The 21,103-nt window shown below is 39.2% G+C and overlaps 1 protein-coding gene across 1 annotated transcript in view; it reads right to left on the bottom strand.

The window, feature by feature from the left end:
* Nucleotides 1-12,238, bottom strand: part of EFCAB5 (EF-hand calcium binding domain 5) — a 175,739-nt gene extending 163,501 nt beyond the window's left edge. The window contains exons 1-3 of the mRNA XM_011940850.1: nucleotides 12,006-12,238; nucleotides 11,546-11,605; nucleotides 10,197-10,281 (exon numbers count right to left, since the gene is read on the bottom strand). Coding sequence (XP_011796240.1) covers nucleotides 10,197-10,281; nucleotides 11,546-11,605; nucleotides 12,006-12,047 — 187 coding nt within the window. The 5' untranslated portion in view covers nucleotides 12,048-12,238. The remainder of the gene's footprint in view (nucleotides 1-10,196; nucleotides 10,282-11,545; nucleotides 11,606-12,005) is intronic.
* Between the last annotated feature and the right edge of the window lie 8,865 nt (nucleotides 12,239-21,103).

Here is a 21,103-nt window from a genome sequence, read left to right as displayed (position 1 = left end):
GGTGGGGGGAGCGGGGAGGGATAGCATTAGGAGATAAACCTAATGTAAATGACGAGTTAATGGGTGCAGCACACCAACATGGCACATGTATAAATATGTAACAAACCTGCACATGGTGCACATGTACCCTAGAACATAGAGTATAATCTAAAAAAATAAAAATAAATAAAATAAAATGTGTCTCCTTGTTACTTATGCAAATTTCTGCAGCTGGCTTGAATTTCTCCCCAGAAAATGGGGTTTTCTTTTTTATTGCATAGTACTACACATAGCACTATTGCATAGCAGCCAGGCTGCAAAATTTTCAAACTTTTATGCTCTGCTTCCTCTTGAACCCTTTGCTGCTTAGAAATTTCTTCCCCAGATACCCTAAATTATCTCTCTCAAGTTTAAAGTTCCACAGATCTCTAGGGCAGGGGCAAAATGCTGCCAGTCTCTTTGCTAAAACATAGCAAGAGTCACCTTTTCTCCAGTTCCCAACAAGTTCCTCATCTCCATCTGAGACCACATCAGCCTGAACTTTATTGTCCATATCACTATCAGCATTTTGGCCAAAGCCATTCAACAAGTCTCTAGAAAGTTCCAATTTTCCCACATCTTTCTGACTTCTTCTGAGCTCTACAAACTTCCAACCTCTTCTTGTTACCCAGTTCCAAAGTCACTTCCACATTTCTGGGCATATTTACAGTAGCAACCCTCTTCTGGTACCAATTTACTGTATTGGTTCTCATGCTGCTAATAAAGACACACCTGAGACTGGGTAATTTATAAAGAAAAAAAAAGTTTAATGGACTCACAGTTCCAGGTGGCTGGAGAGGCTTCACAGTCATGGTGGGAGGCAAAGGAGGAGCAAAGTCAGGTCTTACATGGTGGCAGATAAGAGAGACAGCATGTGCAGGGGAACTCCCCTTTATAAGACCATCAGATCTTGTGAGACTTACTATCATGAGAACAGCATGGGAAAGACCTGCTCCCCACAATTCAGTTACCTCTAACTGGGTCCCTCCCATGACATATGGGAATTATGGGAGCTACAATTCAATATTTGGGTGGGGACAAAGCCAAACCATATCACTTGGTTAGCTGAATTTTATTATTTTTTTTGTGTGTGTGGCAATTGTGAATGGGACTGTGTTCCTGATTTGGTTCTTGGTTTGACCATTGTTGGTGTATAGGAATGCTAGTGACTTTTGTACACTGATTTTGTATCCTGAGACTTTGCTGAGGTTGTTTATCACCTTAAGGAGCTTTGGGGCTAAATATGGCATTTTCTAGATATAGGATCATGTAGTGTGCAAAGAGGGATAGTCTGACTTCCTTTCTTCCTATTTGGATGCCCCTTATTTATTTCTCTTGCCTGATTGCTATGGCCAGGTAAACTCACTATTTTTAACCCTAACTAGAAAGTAGTTATTAAGATGTGCTCCAATCATTAATAACTCTCAATAAATGATATTATATGATAATAGCAAGAGACCAGAATCTTTATAATCTAGAGTAGTGTTTTTTAACCTTACTTATTATAAAATATTAAAGACCTGCAAGTATAATGATGATATAATAAGTAGCATATATCTACTCTTAGCTTAAGAAAAAAAATACCTATATATTAAAGCCTCCCATAGACTGCTACTTTGAGAGATAGACTATTCTGAATTTCATGTTTATCATTTCCATGCACTTATTTTTTATTATATCTAAGCATTATTCTTGTTTTTTAATTTCATAAAAAATATTTCATTCTATATATATTCTACAGTCTTTTTTATACTTAGTATTTGGAAAATTCATCTATACTGAAAGGTATAGGTCTAGTTCATTCATTTTCACTGCTGCATAATATCTTATGATATAACTGTATTGTAATGTGTTTATTCATTCTCTCTTAGATAGACTGGGTTATTTCCAGTTGTTGTTTTTGTTTTTTACTATGAAGACAATCCTGTTATGAAAATTATTGCATATGTCTCTTTGTGTCCACATGTGAGGGTTTCTCTGGTATATATTACTAGGATTTCAATTGTAAGTGGTATGGTTTGAATGTATGTGTTCCTCCAAAATTCATATGTTGGAACCTAAGACCCAATGTGATAGTATTAAGAGGTGGTACCTTTGGAGGAGTGATTAAGTCATGAGGGCTCTGCCTTCAATAATGGATTAATAGTACCTTTCTAAAAGGGCTGGAAGGAACTAGCTAATCACCTCCCTTTTTTTTGCCCTTCCATCTATTCTGCCATGTGAGGACAGTGTTCATCTCCTCTGGAGGACACAATGTTCAAGGTGCCATCTAGGAAGCAGAGACCAGGCCCTTACCAGACATCAAACTTGCTGGCGCCTTGACCTTAGACTTCCCAGCCTCCATAACTGTGAGCACTAAATTTACACTGTTCATAAATTACCCAGTTCATGCTATTTTGCTATAGCAGCAGGAACAGATTGACACCGGGTCATAGGTAAGTGCATTTCATCTTAAGGAGATATTATTAAATTATTTCCCAGAGTGACTGGTACCAATTTATGTCACCACCTGCAAGAATAAGAGTTCCTACTGTGAAGCAGTGGTTTTTGAACTATGCTTCTCAGGCTCCCAAGAGGGAGTTTCAAAGGCCATAGGACTCTAAACTCCTTGTACTATTCGTAGCTGGAGTGGCTATGCTTCAATTTGTTTTACATAACTGTAGAGCATAGGAAATTTTCATTTGAAAAAAAGGTTTTTCTGCTTTTAAAAAGTTTAAAAACCAATATCCTGGCTGGGTGCAGTGGCTCACGTTTGTAATCCCAGCACTTTGGCAGGCTAAGGCGGGCAGATCACAAGGTCAGGAGATCGAGACCATCCTGGCTAACATGGTGAAACCCCGCCTCTACTAAAAAAAAAAAAAAAAATACAAAAAATTAGCCAGGCATGGCGGCAGGCATCTGTGGTCCCAGCTACTCGGGAGGCTGAGGCAGGAGAATGGCGTGAACCCGGGAGGCAGAGCTTGCAGTGAGCCAAGATCACGCCACTGCACTCTAGCCTGGGAGACAGAGTGAGAATCTGTCTCAAAAACATATATATATATATCCTGAAGAATACTTTTAAATCCTATTTAGATAGTATCCATCTTTCTGTCCAGGAGAAAAATTGGTCTGTGAAGAAACCCTGGAAAAGCCAACATTTCATCTACAGAATGTCTTAAATCTAATAGTGAATAGTATTTATCAATCTCTCTCCCAAGTTTTGATTTCTTCCTTGGCCTCTTCTCTTATTCCAATATGGGAAAAGTAAAGAGGGTAATATAATACTTCCCCTCACCTCTAAGTTGGATTTGCAAACATATTAACTACTTTGGGTGGGGGAAGAGGGAAAGGTGTATTTCCCTTCTGTTTTGTCACAATGCTCATAAATATATAATGCTTTTATTTTTATTTTTAAGTAAGTATAAAAAGGAGGAATTCATTCAAGTCTATAGGTTGTAATGTACAGCTGACCCTTGAACAATGTAGGGGTTAGAGGAACCGATATCTGCACAAAGACCCATGTATAACTTTCAACTCCCCCAAAATCTGACCGGTAGTAGCCTACTGTTGACCAGAAACCTAACTGAAAACATGCACAGTTGATTAACACATATTTTGTATGTTATATGCATTATATACTGTATACTTACAATAAAGTAAGCTAGAGAAAAGAAAATGTTATGAAGAAAATCATAAGAGATTAGGTGCAGTGGTTCACATCTGTAATCCCAGCACTTTGGGAGGCTGAGGCAGGATGATCACTTGAGGCCAGGAGCTCAAGATTACTCTGGGCAAAACAGCAAGACCCAGTCTCTGCAAAAAATTTAAAAACTTAGGTGGGTGTGGTGTACATGCCTGTAATCCCAGCTACTCAGGAGGCTGAGGCAGGAGGATCATTTGAGCCCAGGAGGGAGAGACTGCAGTGAGCTATGATTGCACCACTATATTCTAGCTTAGGCAACAGAATGAGACCCTGTATCTATTTTTTAAAAAAAAAAGAAAGAGAGAGGTTGGGGGGAGGAGGAAGGAAGGAGGGAGAGAGAGAGGGAAGAAAGGAAGGAAGGAAGGAAGGAAGAAGGGAAGGAAGGAAGGAAGGAGAAAGGAAGGGAGAAAAGGAAGGAAGAAACGAAGGAAGGAAATCATAAGGAAGATAAAATATATTTACTATTCATTAAGCGGAAGTGGATCATCATAAATGTTTTCATTCTCATTGTCCTCATGTTCAATAGACTGAGGAGAGGAGGAAGAGGAAGGGTTGATCTTGCTGTTTTGGAGTGGCAGAGGTGGAAGAAAATCTGTGTATAAGTGGACCCATGCAATTCACACCGTATTGTCCAAGAGTCAACTGTACTCTTTCCTTTTAACCTGTCTTCCATAACCCAAGGCAGACAATTCCTCCTCCTGCATTAAGGATATATGGCAACTTAATATCTACCTATCTGCCATGGCTCATTAGTAAACTCACACATGAACTAGGGCACTCTCCATCTTCATTGCAGCCTGGTAGTGCTCTTCTAGTGTACTTGGCTATTATAGGTTGCTAAGCAATAATCCTAGTGCTTGCATTGTCCCCACTGATGTACAGAATGGAAGTAGACATGTGTTTGGTTACCACTGTAGTTAAACACTTCTCTCTTAGAACCATGAAAACAAGAAAAAGAAGCACAGCAACAGCAGGGTCAATAAATCAGGATTCTGAACAAGCCTATCTGAAGCTGTCTTTTGACTGAGTGAACTCTGAATTCATGGATCACAAATTACAGCACTGCCCCAAGGGCAATTGAATTCAGAGGTTTAATTGAATAATTTCAGAGAGGTACTGGATTTTTTCACAGGTCTCTGGTTGGACATCCTAAACCTTTTAAGATTGATTGATTTATTCATTTATATACTCACTCAATAAATAACTATTAATTTCTCACTGTGTGCCAGGCACTGGAATTCTTTTTCAGGATCATCTTCCTAAACTTTTTCAAGAATCAAGAGCCTTTTAAGCTCTGCCCCCAATATGTACATCTTCACCACTCTAGTGGTCTACCTTCTAATATAAAAAGAACTATCCAGGCACTATGGGTATAAATGCTTTCAACTAAATAAGTAGGGACACAAAAGAATTCCTTATACATATTTTGAAAAGTCTAGCCTTATAAGTGACCTTTATTATTTTCTGCTCTCAGTGTATGGCCCACTGCTGGGCAGAGCCTCAGTACAAAGCCTATTTAAGGATATAAATAGGAATGAATTATAATTCATATTGTAATAAGCCTTAGCAGGCTCTTTCTTCACAAGGAGGCATATAACATTAGTGGGTCTGGCTGCTGATTAAACTGGTGAAAATTGACCCAGCAGGGCTACTTAAGCTGTATGATGTTTTCTTTAAACACAGGCCCTGTTTGAAACTCAGTTGCTTTGTCCTTATTATCAGGATTTCTTAACATTGGCACATGATGTAGAATGACTACTGCAAAGGAAGGAGGTAAAGAAGTACTACTAAACACCACCGGAATTAAAATTCAATAGGTAAAGGAAAAGGCAGTTTCCTACAAAACATTGTTAATCTTAGGGTTGTGTAATAAGAATAGAACTGAGCAAACTGATAATTGAAAAAATTCTCAAAATGCAAGTTAAGCTCAGTCTGAAAAGTAGAAAAAAAGGGTAAAGAAATGAGGAACTGACATGATACATTTAACCACAGTATTTTCTACGCAACGATATGTATTTGAGTGCATGTTGAGAGCTGCTTATCAAGGTAATATGACTTTAATTTTGACAAGTATGTAACAAGGATGAAGACACTTCCTTTGACCTGTTGAAATTGCAGTAACAGTTCCTCTTCCTACTTTGTATATACCCACATATACACATACATTCACAAATGAGGGATTTAGAATAAAAAGTTTTAATAGTGACTGATCATTTAATAAATAAGTACACTGCATTGCGTATGATATCAGAATAAGCAACTGCAATGTTTTCAGTATATATCATATACTGGGATAAATAGTTTTAAACAAAACACATTTCTCTCTACCATACATTGAAAAGCAATAAGAGAAATGGAAAGTACAAGAAGAGGAAAGACCACAAACTCTTGCTTGATGTGTTTTCTGGGAGGTGATACATTACCTAATGGAACACGTATGTACAGTTTTGTAGGTGCAAATGTGGCCACAAACTAATTAAAGTGAACACCTAATTAAATGTATAACAAATTACCTAGATCAAAATTGTGTCTGGCATCTTTAAAATGAATGAGTTAATTTAGGCCAGGCATGGTGGCTCAAGCCTGTAATCCCAGCACTTTGGGAGGTCAAGGTGGGTGGATCAGCTGAGGTCAGGAGTTCGAGACCAGCCTGGCCAACATGGTGAAACTGTCTCTACTAAAAATACAAAAATTAGATGGGTGTAGTGGCAGGCGGCTGCAATCCCAGCTACTTGGGAGGCTGAGGCATGAGAATCGTTTGAACTCGGGAGGCGGAGGTTGCAGTGAGCTGAGATTGTGCCACTGCACTCCAGCCTGGATGACAGAGCAAGACTCCATCTCAAAAAATAAAATAAAATAAAATGAATGAGTTAATTTATAAACCTGGTCCAAGTGATTAAGGTAAAGGCAAAGTATATGTATGCAGTGTTGGTGGTAGATGTTTGGTATAAGGAAGTAAAATCAGGCTGGGCGCGGTGGCTCACGCCTGTAATCCCAGCACTTTGGGAGGCCGAGATGGGCGGATCACGAGGTCAGGAGATTCAGAGCATCCTGGCTAACACGGTGAAACCCCGTCTCTACTAAAAAATACAAAAAAGTAGCTGGGCGAGGTGGCCGGCGCCTGTAGTCCCAGCTGCTGGGGAGGCTGAGGCAGGAGAATGGCGTAAACCCAGGAGGCGGAGCTTGCAGTGAGATGAGATCGGCCACTGCACTCCAGCCTGGGCGACAGAAACTCTGTCTTGAAAAAAAGAAAACAAAAAAGGAAGTAAAATCAGAAAAACAGGAGGTGGGGACAGGTAGAAGAGGACAAGTAAACACTTGCCAGGAAGAAAATTTTTTTAGAAGTTAGTGAAGCTGTGAAAACAGTACTAAGTTTATAAGAAAGACAGAATAAGTGTTGGAAAGTTTGGTTCTTTAAATTTTTTTTTTTTTTTAATTTTCAGGGATACAGTGATTTTTGGTTACATGGATAAATTGTATAGTGGTGGTGTCTGAGATTTTAGTGCACCTGTCACCTGAGTAGTGTACATTGTACCCAATATGTAGTTTTTTTAAATCCCTTACCCCTCCTTCTACCCTCCCGCTTCTGAGTCTCCACAGCCAATTATATCACTCTGCATGCTTTTGCATACTCATAGCTTAGTTACCACTTCTAAGTGAGAACATATGGTATTTGGCTTTCCATTCTTGAGTTACTTCACTTAGAATAATGGCCTTCAGCTCCATCCAAGTTGCTGCAAAAGATATTATTTCATCCTTCTTTTTATGGCTGAGTAGTATTCCATGGTGTATATATACCACATTTTCTTTTTCTTTTTTTTTTTTTTTTTGAGACGGAGTCTCACTCTGTTGCCAGGCTGGAGTGCAGTGGCATGATCTCGGCTCACTGCAACCTCTGCCTCCTGGGTTTACACCATTCTCTTGCCTCAGCCTCCCAAGTAGCTGGGACTACCGGCACCTGCCACCACACCTAGCTAATTTTTGTATTTTTAGTAGAGATGGCATTTCCCCATGTTGGCCAGGATGGTCTCAATCTCTTGACCTTGTGATCTGCTCACCTCAACCTCCCAAAGTGCTCTTTATCCAAACTCATTGGTTGGTGGGCACTTAGGTTGGTTCCATATCTTTGCAACTGTGAATTGTGCGGCAATAAACATATACATGCAGGTGTCTTTTTAATATAATGACTTATTTTATTTTGGGTAGATACCCAGTAGTGGGGCTGCTGGATTGAATGGTAGATCTACCTTTAGTTCTTTAAGAAATTTCCATACTCAGTTGGGCGCGGTGGCTCACGCCTGTAATCCCAGCACGTTGGGAGGCCGAGGCAGGCAGATCATGAGGTCAGGAGATCGAGACCATCCTGGCTAACACAGTGAAACCCCGTCTCTACTAAAAAATAGAAAAAATTAGCCGGGCGCAGTGGTGGGCGCCTGTAGTCCCAGCTACTCAGGAGGCTGAGGCAGGAGAATGGCGTGAACCCGGGAGGCGGAGCTTGCAGTGAGCCAAGATCGTGTCACTGCACTCCAGCCTGGGCAACAGAGCGAGATTTCATCTAAAAAAATAAAAAAAAAGAGAAATTTCCATACTCTTTTCCATAAAGGTTATACTAATTTACATTCCCACCAGCAGTGTACAAGCATTCCCTTTTCACCATATCCATGCTAACATCTATTGTTTTTTGACATTTTAATAATGATCATTCTTGCAGGAGTAAGGTAGTATTTCATTGTGGTTTTAATTTGCATTTCCCTGATGATTAGTGATGTTCAGCCCCTTTTCACATGTTCATTGGCCATTTGTATATATTCTTTTGAGAAATGTCTGTTCATGTCATTTGCCCACTTTTTATGGGATAATCGTTTTTTGTTTTATTTTTCTTGCTGATTTGTTTGAGTTCCTTGTAGATTCTGGATATTAGTTATTTGTTGGATACACAGTTTGCAAATATTTTCTTGTAAATTGAAGAAAAATTACAGTAAAATTGTTAAATTTTAAACACTGTACAGAATTTCTGGTGGTATGGGATTTCACTAAGTATTTGGAGTTAAAAGAGCTGTAATGAAAGAGATGAATGTCTTATCTACTTTTTTGAAGCCTTTTTAGTCCTATAAATTTTCAATCTGCATAATTATGTGGAATTTGGGTTAAGGATGGGGCTAGTAGTCAAGCTTTGGATCAAATAGAATAAATATGTGGTCAAGTACAAGTGTAAAAACAATAAACAGGGTAGACCAGGCACAGTGGCTCATGCTTGTAATCCCAGCACTTTGGGAGGCCAAGGTGGGCGGATCACCTGAGGTTGGGAGTTCGAGATCAGCCTGGCCAACATTAGGAAACCCCCGTCTCTATTAAATATACAAACTTAGCCAGGCGTGGTGGCACATGCCTGTAATCCCAGCTACTCGGGAGGCTGAGGCAGGAGAATTGCTTAAACCCAGGAGGCAGAGAGGTTGTGGTGAAGCGAGATCGCGCCATTGCACTCCACCCTGGGCAACAAGAGTGACACTCCGTCTTGGGAAAAAAAAAAAACAAAAAACAAAAAACCACCAAAAGAAACCAAAAACAAAAACAATAAACAGGGCCAAGGACAATAAGCATCCGAAATCACTGGAGTTATTCGTTTTATTATTGTATTAGTGGGTTGCCTGCTAGATGTCAGTCAGTTTTCTTACATAAATTTTCTCTTTAAGTACAAGATGAATAATCATAAATTGCCGCAAAAGCATTAATAGAAGGTGAATGAAATACATTTTAAATTATTTCCCAAACTGCATTTAAAATACCTTCTGGCCTACAATCTCACTGACTCTGGAGGCTGAGACAGGAGGATCGCCTGAGTTCAGGAGATTGAGACCAGCCCAGGCAACATAGCAAGACCTTGTCTCTACAAAAACAAAAATTAAAAAACTAGCTGGGTGAAGTAGTGTGCACCCACAGTCCCAGTAACTCTGGAGGCTGAGGTGGGAGGATCACTTGAACCCAGGACTTTGAGTCTGCAGTGAAGTATGATCATGTCAGTGAACTTCAGTCTGGGTGACAGGGCAAGACCCATCTCTAAAAAATAAAAATAAAATAAAATATCCCCTGAAATTATGTCTTTAAAATGCAAAATCTTGAATAATGCATCCCCAGTAAAATTTTAAAGATAGTTTTAGATTTTTGTTTTTTTGAGATGGAGTTTCGCTCTGTCACCCAGGCTGGAGTGCAATCGACGATCTCAGCTCACTGCAACCCCTGCCTCCCAGGTTCACTTGATTCTCCTGCCTCAGCCTCCAGAGTAGCTGGGATTACAGGCGCCCACCACCACACCCAGCTAATTTTTTGTATTTTTAGAAGAGAAGGGGTTTCACCATGTTGGCCAGGTTGGTCTTGAACTCCTGACCTCAGGTGATCCACCCGCCTTGGCCTCACAAAGTGCTGGGATTACAGGCGTGAACCACCACGCCTGGCCAGTTTTAGATTCTATTGTATAAGAGAAAGGCTAGTTCTCTACCTTGGGATTTGATTTCATCCGTTGCTTTCTCCACCACATTGTTAGTGGCCTCTTTTATAGGAACGTCTGGCACACTCTGTAAAGTCTTTGAAAAGAGGAAAAAAATCACCAATTTCAATGTGACTTGATTTTCCACAAAGTTGTATAAATTATTCCAAGTAAAGGAAAGTTAATTGCTTTGTAAGAGTTAATCAAACATCCCTAGTTAATTTTTCTGGGATATAATGTTGTATATTAGAAGCAAAGAGGTAATCACTGTGTATTTTCTGCATTTACAAGATAAAATGTGTTGGTTCAAAATGTCATCACATCTTCCTATTACTAACAAAGTAATATGCTAGGAATCATTTTAGATGACATTAATTCTTGAATTATACTACACTTTATAGAAACATAATTTGAAACCATAGCATAGGGAAATCAGACCTTTGGAAATGCTACTGTTTTACTACTAGAATCACTTTCTGTATTTGTGGCAAAAAGAAAAAGCATTTCATCTTAATTGAGGAAATAAAGGATTAATTTTATGAATAGCAACAAAATAGTTTTTGTATACATGCTAATGTACTTTAAAAATCTGACAATAGGATTTTTTTTTTTTTTTTTTTTTTTGAGACACAGTTTCACCCTTGCCCAGGCTGGAGTGCAGTGGCACAATCTCAGCTCACTGCAACCTCCACCTCCTGAGTCAAAGTGATTCTCGTGCCTTGGCCTTCCAAGTAGCTAGGATTACAGGCATGCACCACCATGCCCGGATAATTTTTGTATTATTAGTAGAGATGGAGTTTCGCCATGTTGGCCAGTCTGGTCTCAAACTCCTGACCTCAAGTGATCCACCTTGGTCTCCCAAAGTGCTGGGATTACAGGTGTCAGCCATCGACAATGAGTAGGATATTTAAAAAACAAACCCACATTAGTCAACTCACTTGTGAATCTATAGGACTATTTTCAATTGCCTCCCCTTTTCTATGAAATGTTTTTCTTTATTGTAGCCTTGTATTTATTTAAACACAAAGTTACTTAAATGATTAACCTGGAAATTACATTTTCAGCATTATAGTAAAGTGATCCTAAAAGCTGGTGGTTACAGTTTTTAGGGTGACTTTAGAAAGCATTCTTTATTTATCTGTAATTTATAACAGCTCTTCACAAATAATTTACCTGTCTATGGAAGTTTCCCACAACTTACTCAAATGAATCAGCTTAATAATCAACATGAGTTTGTCCTTTTCCTTTTGCAATTTTACTTATCTTTTTGAACACCCACATCTTTTCTTTTACCATAAGAAAATTGATTTATCTAGTTTATTCTCCAGCATTAATATCTGATTTATTCATGCCAACTCTACCTCATGAAGCTCTTTCACTTCAGTTGAGCTCCATTTCCTCTTTTTGTCTTTTCCATTTTCCTGAAATGGAAACAGTGTTAGTAAATGGCATCCAAAAAGAGCTGTGGATTAAACTACTGTCTTATACTTTAATACAGTAAGCTTTTAACTTTTAAAAATTTCACATAATGAGTAAATATCATGCCAAATAACATTACACAAAGTAGTTGTATCAACAAATTCAAACAATAACAGACTTTTATATATAATCAAGGAATGCCAACCAACTAGAAGCAGGTCACCATGACTCAACTGTTATTTTGACCCCCTTTTCAGCATTTCTGTCAAAACCTGATGCAGAATACTTCAACCAAAAAGAGAAATAATTACATGATAGACTATGATATTGCATCTCAATTTTCCCAAGAATGTGAATCTCAAATCTTCTCATAAATGTAATAAACCTATGTAGGACAAGAACCTGATCAGGTCTGACTTCCTCTTGAGATGTTGACTCATTCATCTGGACTCCAAAAGGTATCACCAAATGGTACAGAAGAATATTACTAGACCAGTATTAATAACAAAAAGAAAGAAATATTAATAAACATCACAAAGTACTCTGTGAGTTAAAAAATCTCCCTCACTCCTGCCCTCACCTCACTCCACAATTCTATTGAATGATAAATTCTCAACTGCTGAACTTTTCCAACTGTATTACTGTTATGGCTGTTGCTACTGACCAAAGCTAGATCATTGCTCAGGGAAACAAGAAAACTCACCATAGTAATCATCGCTACTATCATTAAAACAACAACAACAACAACAACAGTAATGCAATTGCATTTTCTAACATGATTGTCATCCTCATTAATTTTTGAGATAACAAGGTGAGGTAAAGCGAAACTTTTAGGGCTACCTATTCATGCAAGAAAGGTAGATAGAGAACAGAATAATAATATCTCAAAAAGCATTTTTTTTGGCAAGGGAGAATTCCAGAAGAATGTGACTTATCTGGTTTATTTATTCATATTGAAGTATTAAATAATTACCAGATCCCCACTTTACTGCAAATGACTGTAGATTCACAGATTATTAAATCACTGCCATGCCAAAAATCATTTAAGAGTTTATGTATATATGAGCTAGGTGTTGTGTAAAGAGTAAATTATATTCACACAGTCTCTGCCTCCAGGACAGTTACAGTCTAGATACTCTAATTTGAAATAGTATGTATCTAATGCTCTAACGTATTCCCTTTTCTTTTTATCAACATAACACATGTTCTAGCTAAATAAACCAAAAGTACTGCCTTTGGAGAGAAGAATTTCCAACATTTAAAAATAGCTGCCTCAAAGCCTTTTTGAAGCACTTAATAAATAATAGAAAATAAATGTATGTGATAGCTCCCAACTGTATATTCTCAACAGCCTCATTTCTTTGCTTATGGTGTCCATCTCCTGAAATTGCTGAGAAGCTTCCTTCCGTTTCTTTTAAAATCTATTTGGTTTGCATGCATTCAGATACATTCAACTCAATAAGCCTTTCTATATGCAGGCAAATGTTGGGGCTTAAAAGGATTAACATGACCTGCCTTGAAGAGTTTCCAGTTTAGGCCGGGTGCAGTGGTTCACGCCTGTAATCCCTGCACTTTAGGAGGCCAAGGCGGGTGGATCACCTGAGGTCAGGAGTTCAAGACCAGCCTGGCCAACATAGTGAAACCCTGTCTCTACTAAAAATACAAAAAAGTAGCTGGGTGTGTTGGCAGGTGCCTGTGATCCCAGCTGCTCAGGAGGCTGAGGCAGGAGAATCTCTTGAACCTGGGAGGCAGAGGTTGCAGTGAACCGAGATCATGCCATTTGCACTCCAGCCTGGGCAACAAGAGCGAAACTCTGTCTCAAAAAAAAAAAAAAAAGAGTTCCCAGTTCAGTGAGGGAAATAGATGCAATTCAATCTGCAAAGTAAAAGAGTAGAGGTACACACAAAATGTTAAGGAACAAAGAAATAAGCAATTAATTTTCCCAGGGTAGTTATGGATGTTCTCACAGAGGAAGCTGGATAGTAAAAGACTAGTAAGAAAGTTTTGTGTAAAGGAGGGGGAAAGGATATTTGAGGCAGAAGGAACAAAGGAACAAGGATATTTGAAGCAGAAGGAACAAACACTCCAGGTTCAAAAAGTGTTTGAAGAATTCATATAGCAGATATGCTGATATGGAGAAACTGTTAGTGGTCTGGATAGAAGATCAAATCAGCTACAACATTCCCTTAAGCCAAAGCCCAATCCAGAGCAAGGCCCTAACTTCTCTTCTATTCTGTGAAGGCTAAGAGAGGTGAGAAAGCTGCAGAGGAAAAAGCTGAAAACTAGCAGAAGTTGATTCATGGGGTTTAAGGAAAGAAGACATTTCCATAACTTAATAGTGCAAGGTGAAGCTGCACGTGCTGATGTAGAAGTTGCAGCAAGTTATCCAAAAGATTTAACTAAGATCAGCAATGAAGGTGGCTACACTAAACAATGGATTTTCCATGCAGACAAAACAGCTTTCTATTGGAAGAAGATGCTATCTAGGATTTCATAGCTGGAGAGAAGTCAACGTCTGGCTTCAAAGCTTCAAAGGACAGTCTGACTCTCTTGTTTGGGGCTAATGCAGTTGGTGACTTTAAAGTGAAAAGAATTCTCATTTATCATTTCAAAAATCCTAACCCTTAAGAATTATGCTGAATCTATTCTGCCTGTACTCTATAAATGGAACAACAAAGTCTGGATGACAGCACATCTGTTTACAGTATGGTTTATGGAATATTTTAAATACACCTTTGAGATCTACTGCTCAGGAAAATTGATTCCTTTCAAAATATTACTGTTCACTAACAATACACTTGGTCATCTAAGAGCTCTGATGGAAATGTACAAGGTAATTAATGTTCCCATGCCTGCCAACATAGAATCCATTCTGCAGCCCATGGATCAAAGACCAATTTCAAACTTTCAAGTCTTATTTAAGAAATACATTTCATAAGGCTATAGCTTCCATAGATAGTGATTATTCTGATGGATTTGGGCAAAGTAAATTGAAAACTTTCTTGAAAGGATTCACCATTCTAGATGTCATTAAGAACATCTGTGATTCATGGAAGGAAGTCAAAATTGATCAGCATTAACAGAGTTTGGAAGAAGTTGATTCCCATCCTCATGGATGATTTTGAGGGCCCCAGGACTTCAGTGGAGAAAGTAACTGCGGATGTAATGGAAATAGCAAGAGAACTAGAATTAGAAATGAGGCCTGAAGATGTGACTGAATTGCTGCAATCTCATGATAAAACTTGAATGAATGAGGAGTGTCTTCTTACAGATAGGCAAAGAAAGCAGTTTCTTGAGATGGAATCACTCCTGGTGAAGACACTGTGAACATCATTGAAATGACAACAAAGGATTTAGAATACTACATAAACTTAGTTGATAAAGCAGTGGTAGGATTTGACAGGACTGACTCTAATTTTGAAAGAAGTTCCACTGTGGGTAAAAAGTTATCAAACAGCATCGAATGTTACAGAGAAATTATTCATGACAGGAAGAGTCAATCAATGTAGCAAACTCAATTGTCTTAATTTAAGATATTCACACAGCCACGCCAGCCTTCAGCAACCACTACTCTGATCAGTCATCAGCTATCAACATCGAAGCAAGATCCTCCATCCTTAAAAAGATTTTGAGTGGGTAAAGGCTCATATGATTGTTGGCATTTTTTAGCAAAAAAAAGTATTTTTAAATTAAGGTATGCACATATTTTAGACATAATGCTACTGCACACTTAATAGACTATAGGATAAATACACCTTTTATATATGCGTTGGGAAACCAAAACTTCATGTGACCACTTTATTGTGATGTTCTCTTTATTGTAGTGGTCTGGAACCAAACCCAAAATATCTCCAAGGTCTGCCTGTATGAGGGCCAAAAATATAATTTTAGTCACCACAATGGAGAATTCCAACCTCCCACCCAGTTGAATTGTGGGTCCCTTTGAGAAAGAGCTCTGTAGCATTGCCACTAGAATATACTGAAAAATCTTCCTCTAAGTCTTTTCCACAGAGATTGGTGGCCATTTCCTAAAATGACTTTGTGCTAGGGAAAAGGAATATTCAGGTTTTTCAGAGATATCTAAACACTAATTCTAAACTGATGTTAATCCTGGGGATCCAAAATACCACTTCAGTCCATAAGGTTAAGTGGGGGTTTGTGGTGGTCAGATGGAGTCTTAACTCAAGTTTGAATCACAGTGGTTTAGTAGGGCCACAGAACCACCCTGTGGTGATTTCATCAGTCCCTGAATATATAATTAGAACAGAGATACTGGTAACTGGCAGGATCTCTATATCAGTTCTCTGACTCTGGAATAAGGACTATTATAGTAGGAAGGGCCAAGTTGAAGCCTTTGAAAACCTCCTCTCAAACCCCCTCCAAACACACCAGGACCGTAAACAAAAATATTGCTTCCTTGGGGTTGCGGGGATGGGGGATTACAGAGATTAATGACACCAATAAAGATCTGAAAGAAGCAGGAGTGAGGCTGGGCACAGTGTCTCACACCTGTAATCCTAGCACTTTGGCAGGCCGAGGCGGGTGGATATCCTGAGGTCAGGAGTTTGATACCAGCCTGGTCAACACGGTGAAATCCCGTCTCTACTAAAAATATGAAAATTAGCCGGGCGTGGTGGCACATGCCTGAAATCCCAGCTACTCGGGAGGCTGAGGTGGGAGAATCGCTTGAACCTGGGAGGCTGAGGTTGCAGTGAGCCAAGATCATGCCACTGCACTCCAGCCTAGGCAATGGAAACTCCGTCTCAAAAAAAAAAAAAAAAAAAAAGAAGCAGGAGTGATGAAAGCTACCTCACATCAATTTAACTTGTCTGTTTGGCCTGCGAAGAAGAAGATGGATGGATCTTGGAGAATGACTGTGGATTACTGTAAATTTTATCAGATTATGCCTCCACTTGCACCTCCTCTTCCATATGTAGTATCTTTATTGAAGCAAATCAACACAGCCCTTGGCACCTGGTATGTAGCTATTGTCCTAGAAAAGGCTTATTTCTCCATATAAATTGGCAAGAAACACCTGAAGCAGTTTGGTTTTACTTGGCAGGGCCAACAATATCCCTTCACAGTCTTGCCTCAGGGCTACATCATTTCTCTAGCTCCCTGCCATAATGTAGTCCACAGAGATATTGAGCATCTTGACTTCCCAGTCTGCATCACATTGATGAAAGTATGCTGAGTGTATCTGAGAAGCAGGAAGTAGCAAGGTCTTTAACTGTCTTTAAGAGATATATGCAAACCAGAGGATGGGAGATAAATTCCATTCTGGCATCAATTTCCACATCAATCAAGTGCCAGTTATTAAATTATTGTCTGATCTCCAAATTCACCCATTTTTACTCTTCTTTGTTGCTAAAGCTGAGACCCTGAAAATCACATTTCTTTGCCTCGCCAGCTGGCTTTGTTATACTGTGTTAACTGGGGGCACCAGAGGGACATCCCACACCCGAAGGAAAGACAAAAGACTTGCTCCTTCCTGTCTATCTGCTGACTGCTTCTTGTGGTCTTTTGGTTCCTGTGTCCTTCACCTAGTAATGCTTCTTCATTCTGGTAGCAGCATTTCCTTTTTGAAGCAACAGCTGAATCCAGTGTGTAGTAGTTTTTCTACAGTTCTATAATTTTCATTACTCTAAGGCACTACCACCAGCCAGCCAGTGATCTGGCTTCAGAAGTCTGTGTCCCAGAACCCTGGGTGCCATGAAGCCCCTCCTCTAAGCTCAGAGGCACTAACACCAGCTGAGCAGCACTTTCTCCTCAGAGACCTTAGTTTTAGCTCTGTGGGGCCAATCCTCTAAATTTCTAAATTTTTCCCTTTGATTCTTTGTTTTTTGTTTTCTAGCCCTTAAGGTGGGAGGTATTACTCACCTCTGTGATACCTTAGATTTCTCTAAAAAAGTTACCTACTTAATAACTTTATATCTAGTAATTAATTCATTGTTAAATTTCTTGGCAAATAACTGGTAGAGTTTCTGGTTTTTTTTTTTTTGAGACAAGGTCTTGCTCTGTCACGCAGGCTGGAGTATAATGGCATAATCATAGCTCACTGCAACCTCAATACCCTGGGCTCAAGCAATCCTCCCACCTCAGACCCCTAAGTAGCTAGGACTGCAGGTGTGTACCACCACAGCCGGCTAATTTTGGTATTTTTTGGAGAGATAAGGTCTCACTATGTTGCCCAGGCTGCTCTCAAATTCCTATTCTTATGCAATCCTCCTGCCTCAGCCTCCCAAAGTGCTGGAATTACAGGCATGAGGCACTGCACCCCACCCAAGCTGGTGTGGTTTCTATCTCCTGTTAGGACACAGTTAAATGAAGTTAGTAAAAGTTAAAGTTTTTATAAAACTTAAGAAAAAATGCAACCAAGTGAAGGCAACACATGACTCAATAATAACTGCAGTTGCTCTCAGCTCTTATATATCTGTGCTATATTAATTTATACTTATAATTATGCCTGAGTTGTTTCAAATATAAGGGATTGGATTATCAAGGTTAGGACCATGATTTCTTGTCTCTCTCTCTCTCTTTTTTTTTTTTTTTTTTGCTCTCTCTTAAGCTTAGCTATATAAGCCATAATCTTTTAAGTGAAACACTTCATTTGGTATGCAATGAATGAGTTTCAGACATATTGCAAGATAGGGATCTATTCAGCCTGAGGAGTTACTTAAAAGAACTGGAGTGGTTGATACATCTAGGTAATTCACTCCTGGCAAGAAGCAGTGTGATCTAGAGATTCTCAGCAGCCCCCCAAAATCAGGTTGTGAATACCCACCCTAGTATGCCCATGGTCCTGCTGGTGGACAGCACAATGAAGTTCTTGCCAAGCAAAGCCAAGGAGTATTCTACCACCAGGTCATCACTTTCACAAGACAATTGTAGTACACATTGCTGTCTATCATAAACGCTGAGCTTTGGAGGATGTTCCAGGTACCAAAAGAGCAGGACTTATAGCCTCAGATAAGGCCAGGAAAGACAGGGAGGCCTGCTAGGTACTCCTGATGAACTCAGCTCACAATCTCTCTTTTTATATATATCGAATTCTTCCTTTTGTTTATATCTGATGTGCCCTTTTAGTTATGTTCGAGTTAGATGCAGAATTATTGCTCCAATAACACAATCATACTCTGCAAATTAGACCGTTATCAATATTTTGCAATAGATGCTTGACATGAAAAGTGTTTGGGTAGGTGGGGAAATTCCCATTGGCAAATGTAATGAGGAAATACCCTATGATAATGTGGATATATTATCAATTATAATTTATACTTGTAAATTTTGAATTGTTGTGAAAATTGTTTAAAAGTTTTTTTTGGCCGGGCGCCATGGCTCACGCCTGTAATCCCAGCACTTTGGGAGGCCGAGGCAGGCAGATCACGAGGTCAGGAGATTGAGACCATCCTGGCTAACATGGTGAAACCCTGTCTCTACTAAAAATACAAAAAATTAGCCGGGCATGGTGGCAGGTGCCTGTAGTCCCAGCTACTCGGGAGGCTGAGGCAGGAGAATGGTGTGAACTCGGGAGGCGGAGCTTGCAGTGAGTGGAGATTGCGCCACTGCACTCCAGCCTGCAGCCTGGGCGACACAGTGAGACTCCATCTCAAAAAACAAACAAAAAAAAAAGTTTTTCTTTTATCACCTACTTGTATGAACTAAGTTCTCATCAATAATGACCACCAAGAATTTGAAGAGATCACTGTTAAACTGTCTCATTCAAGAACTGCATGCAGTCATTTCAATAATAAAATCCTGTATAAAAAAAGTTATGTTTAGAGAAGCAATGTCAGGTTTTTCATTAAATTTTTAGATAACTTTATTTGGAAACGTATACAAATTCAGTATTTAGTGTCATCCTTAATATGTTTATTTTCTCATTAAAAGTAAGTAATATAAAGAAAACCATTTTTTTCCACCAAGTCCCATGTAATTAGTTGCCTCCAAATCCCCTTTAATTTATCCCAGTGTGCTGTACAAATATTATTTCTATGGATGTCATGATGTGGAAAAAAAAAGGTAAAGAACCACCCCTTTAACATTTAGATCAGGATTCTTTACCTGGGTTCCTTGATAGGTTTTAGTAGGTATGAGAAATATGCAAGTACATCTTTCTGGAGAGAAGGTCAATAGTTTTTATCAGGTTCTCAAAGCTTAAGCAGCAGCTAACCTCAGAGATTTCAAGCTCCCCTATAATTTCACCCCAGAAGAAGTATTGATACAAGTTAAGGGTTAAATGGACTCCAGTGGTACAACCAGGCCTCCAGCATCATAGGTGGGAAGAGTGAAAGTGCTATAAATAGAACTAGGAGGACTTTTGTATCTTTGGCTCCCTCTTTTGGGAATCCTGCTCTTGACCTCTCTCTCCTCAAATTCAGCCAGAATAGTAAGAGGATCCTAGGATCTTCACTCTATTAGAAGATACCTCCTCTCTCAGTTCACCAGAAGACCTAGCAGGAACCAGGGTGAACCCTAGGAAAACTAGGTATAAATGGGGCACAGAGCCTAGATTCATCAAATGCTTACTGTGGTCCAGCTCTGTTCACAAAGTGACTGTACTGGGATCTGCAGACAAAGCCTGAAAGCCAATATCATAAAGACCACATTTGCCCAGACCTTCTCTGCTTTGTTTCTATAGAACTTTGTATGTATATATACTTCTCCTATATTTCTACATACCTCCTTTCGTGCCTAGCAGAGGTGACAGAAGCCATGGTACCACTAAACTACGCTCTAATTATTTGTTGATGTGTTTTCCCCTACTAATTGGCTTTGAGCCCCTAAGAGGTAGATAAACATTTCTTGTTCTTAAAGCAGTGTCTAGTATATGATACACATTCAAAAAATATTTTCTCAATTATTAGTAAATAAATTAATGAACATGCACCAATAATTTCTAAATCTTTAGTTTCTTTAAAAGGTATATACCAGGAAGAAATATTTTCCCTGAAAATTAATAAATGAACTTCCTGATACAAACAATGTGAATTTTGGTATCTCATAATTCTTGATCAGGATTTTATCACCTTAGATATGTGGAACAAAAATGTTCCACACTTACCTACAGATGAAACATGTCTTGACCACTAATCTACTTCTACTATTAAGAAAAAGAATGATGATCGGGCGCAGGGGCTCATGCCTGTAATCCCAGCATTTTGGGAGGCCAAGGCAGGTGGATCATCTGAGGTCAGAAGTTCAAGACCAGCCTGACCAACATGGTGAAACCCCCGTCTCTACCAAAAAGACATAAAATTAGCCGGGCGTGGTGGTGCATGCTTATAATCCCAGCTATTCAGGAGGCTGAGACAGGAGAACAGCTTGAACCAGGGAGGCGGAGGTTGCAGTGAGCTGAGATTGTGCCATTGCACTCCAGTCTGGGCAACAAGAGTGAAACTCCACGTCAAAAAAAAAAAAAAAAGAGTTCCCAGTTCAGTGAGGGAAATAGATGCAATTCAATCTGCAAAGTAAAAGAGTAGAGGTACACACAAAATGTT

Source organism: Colobus angolensis, unplaced genomic scaffold (genome assembly GCF_000951035.1).
Source record: "Colobus angolensis palliatus isolate OR3802 unplaced genomic scaffold, Cang.pa_1.0 Scaffold193, whole genome shotgun sequence".
In the NCBI taxonomy this organism is placed as follows: Eukaryota; Metazoa; Chordata; class Mammalia; order Primates; family Cercopithecidae; genus Colobus; species Colobus angolensis.
The sequence above is the reverse complement of the archived record's forward strand: the minus strand, read 5'-3'. Positions and strand labels throughout refer to the sequence as shown.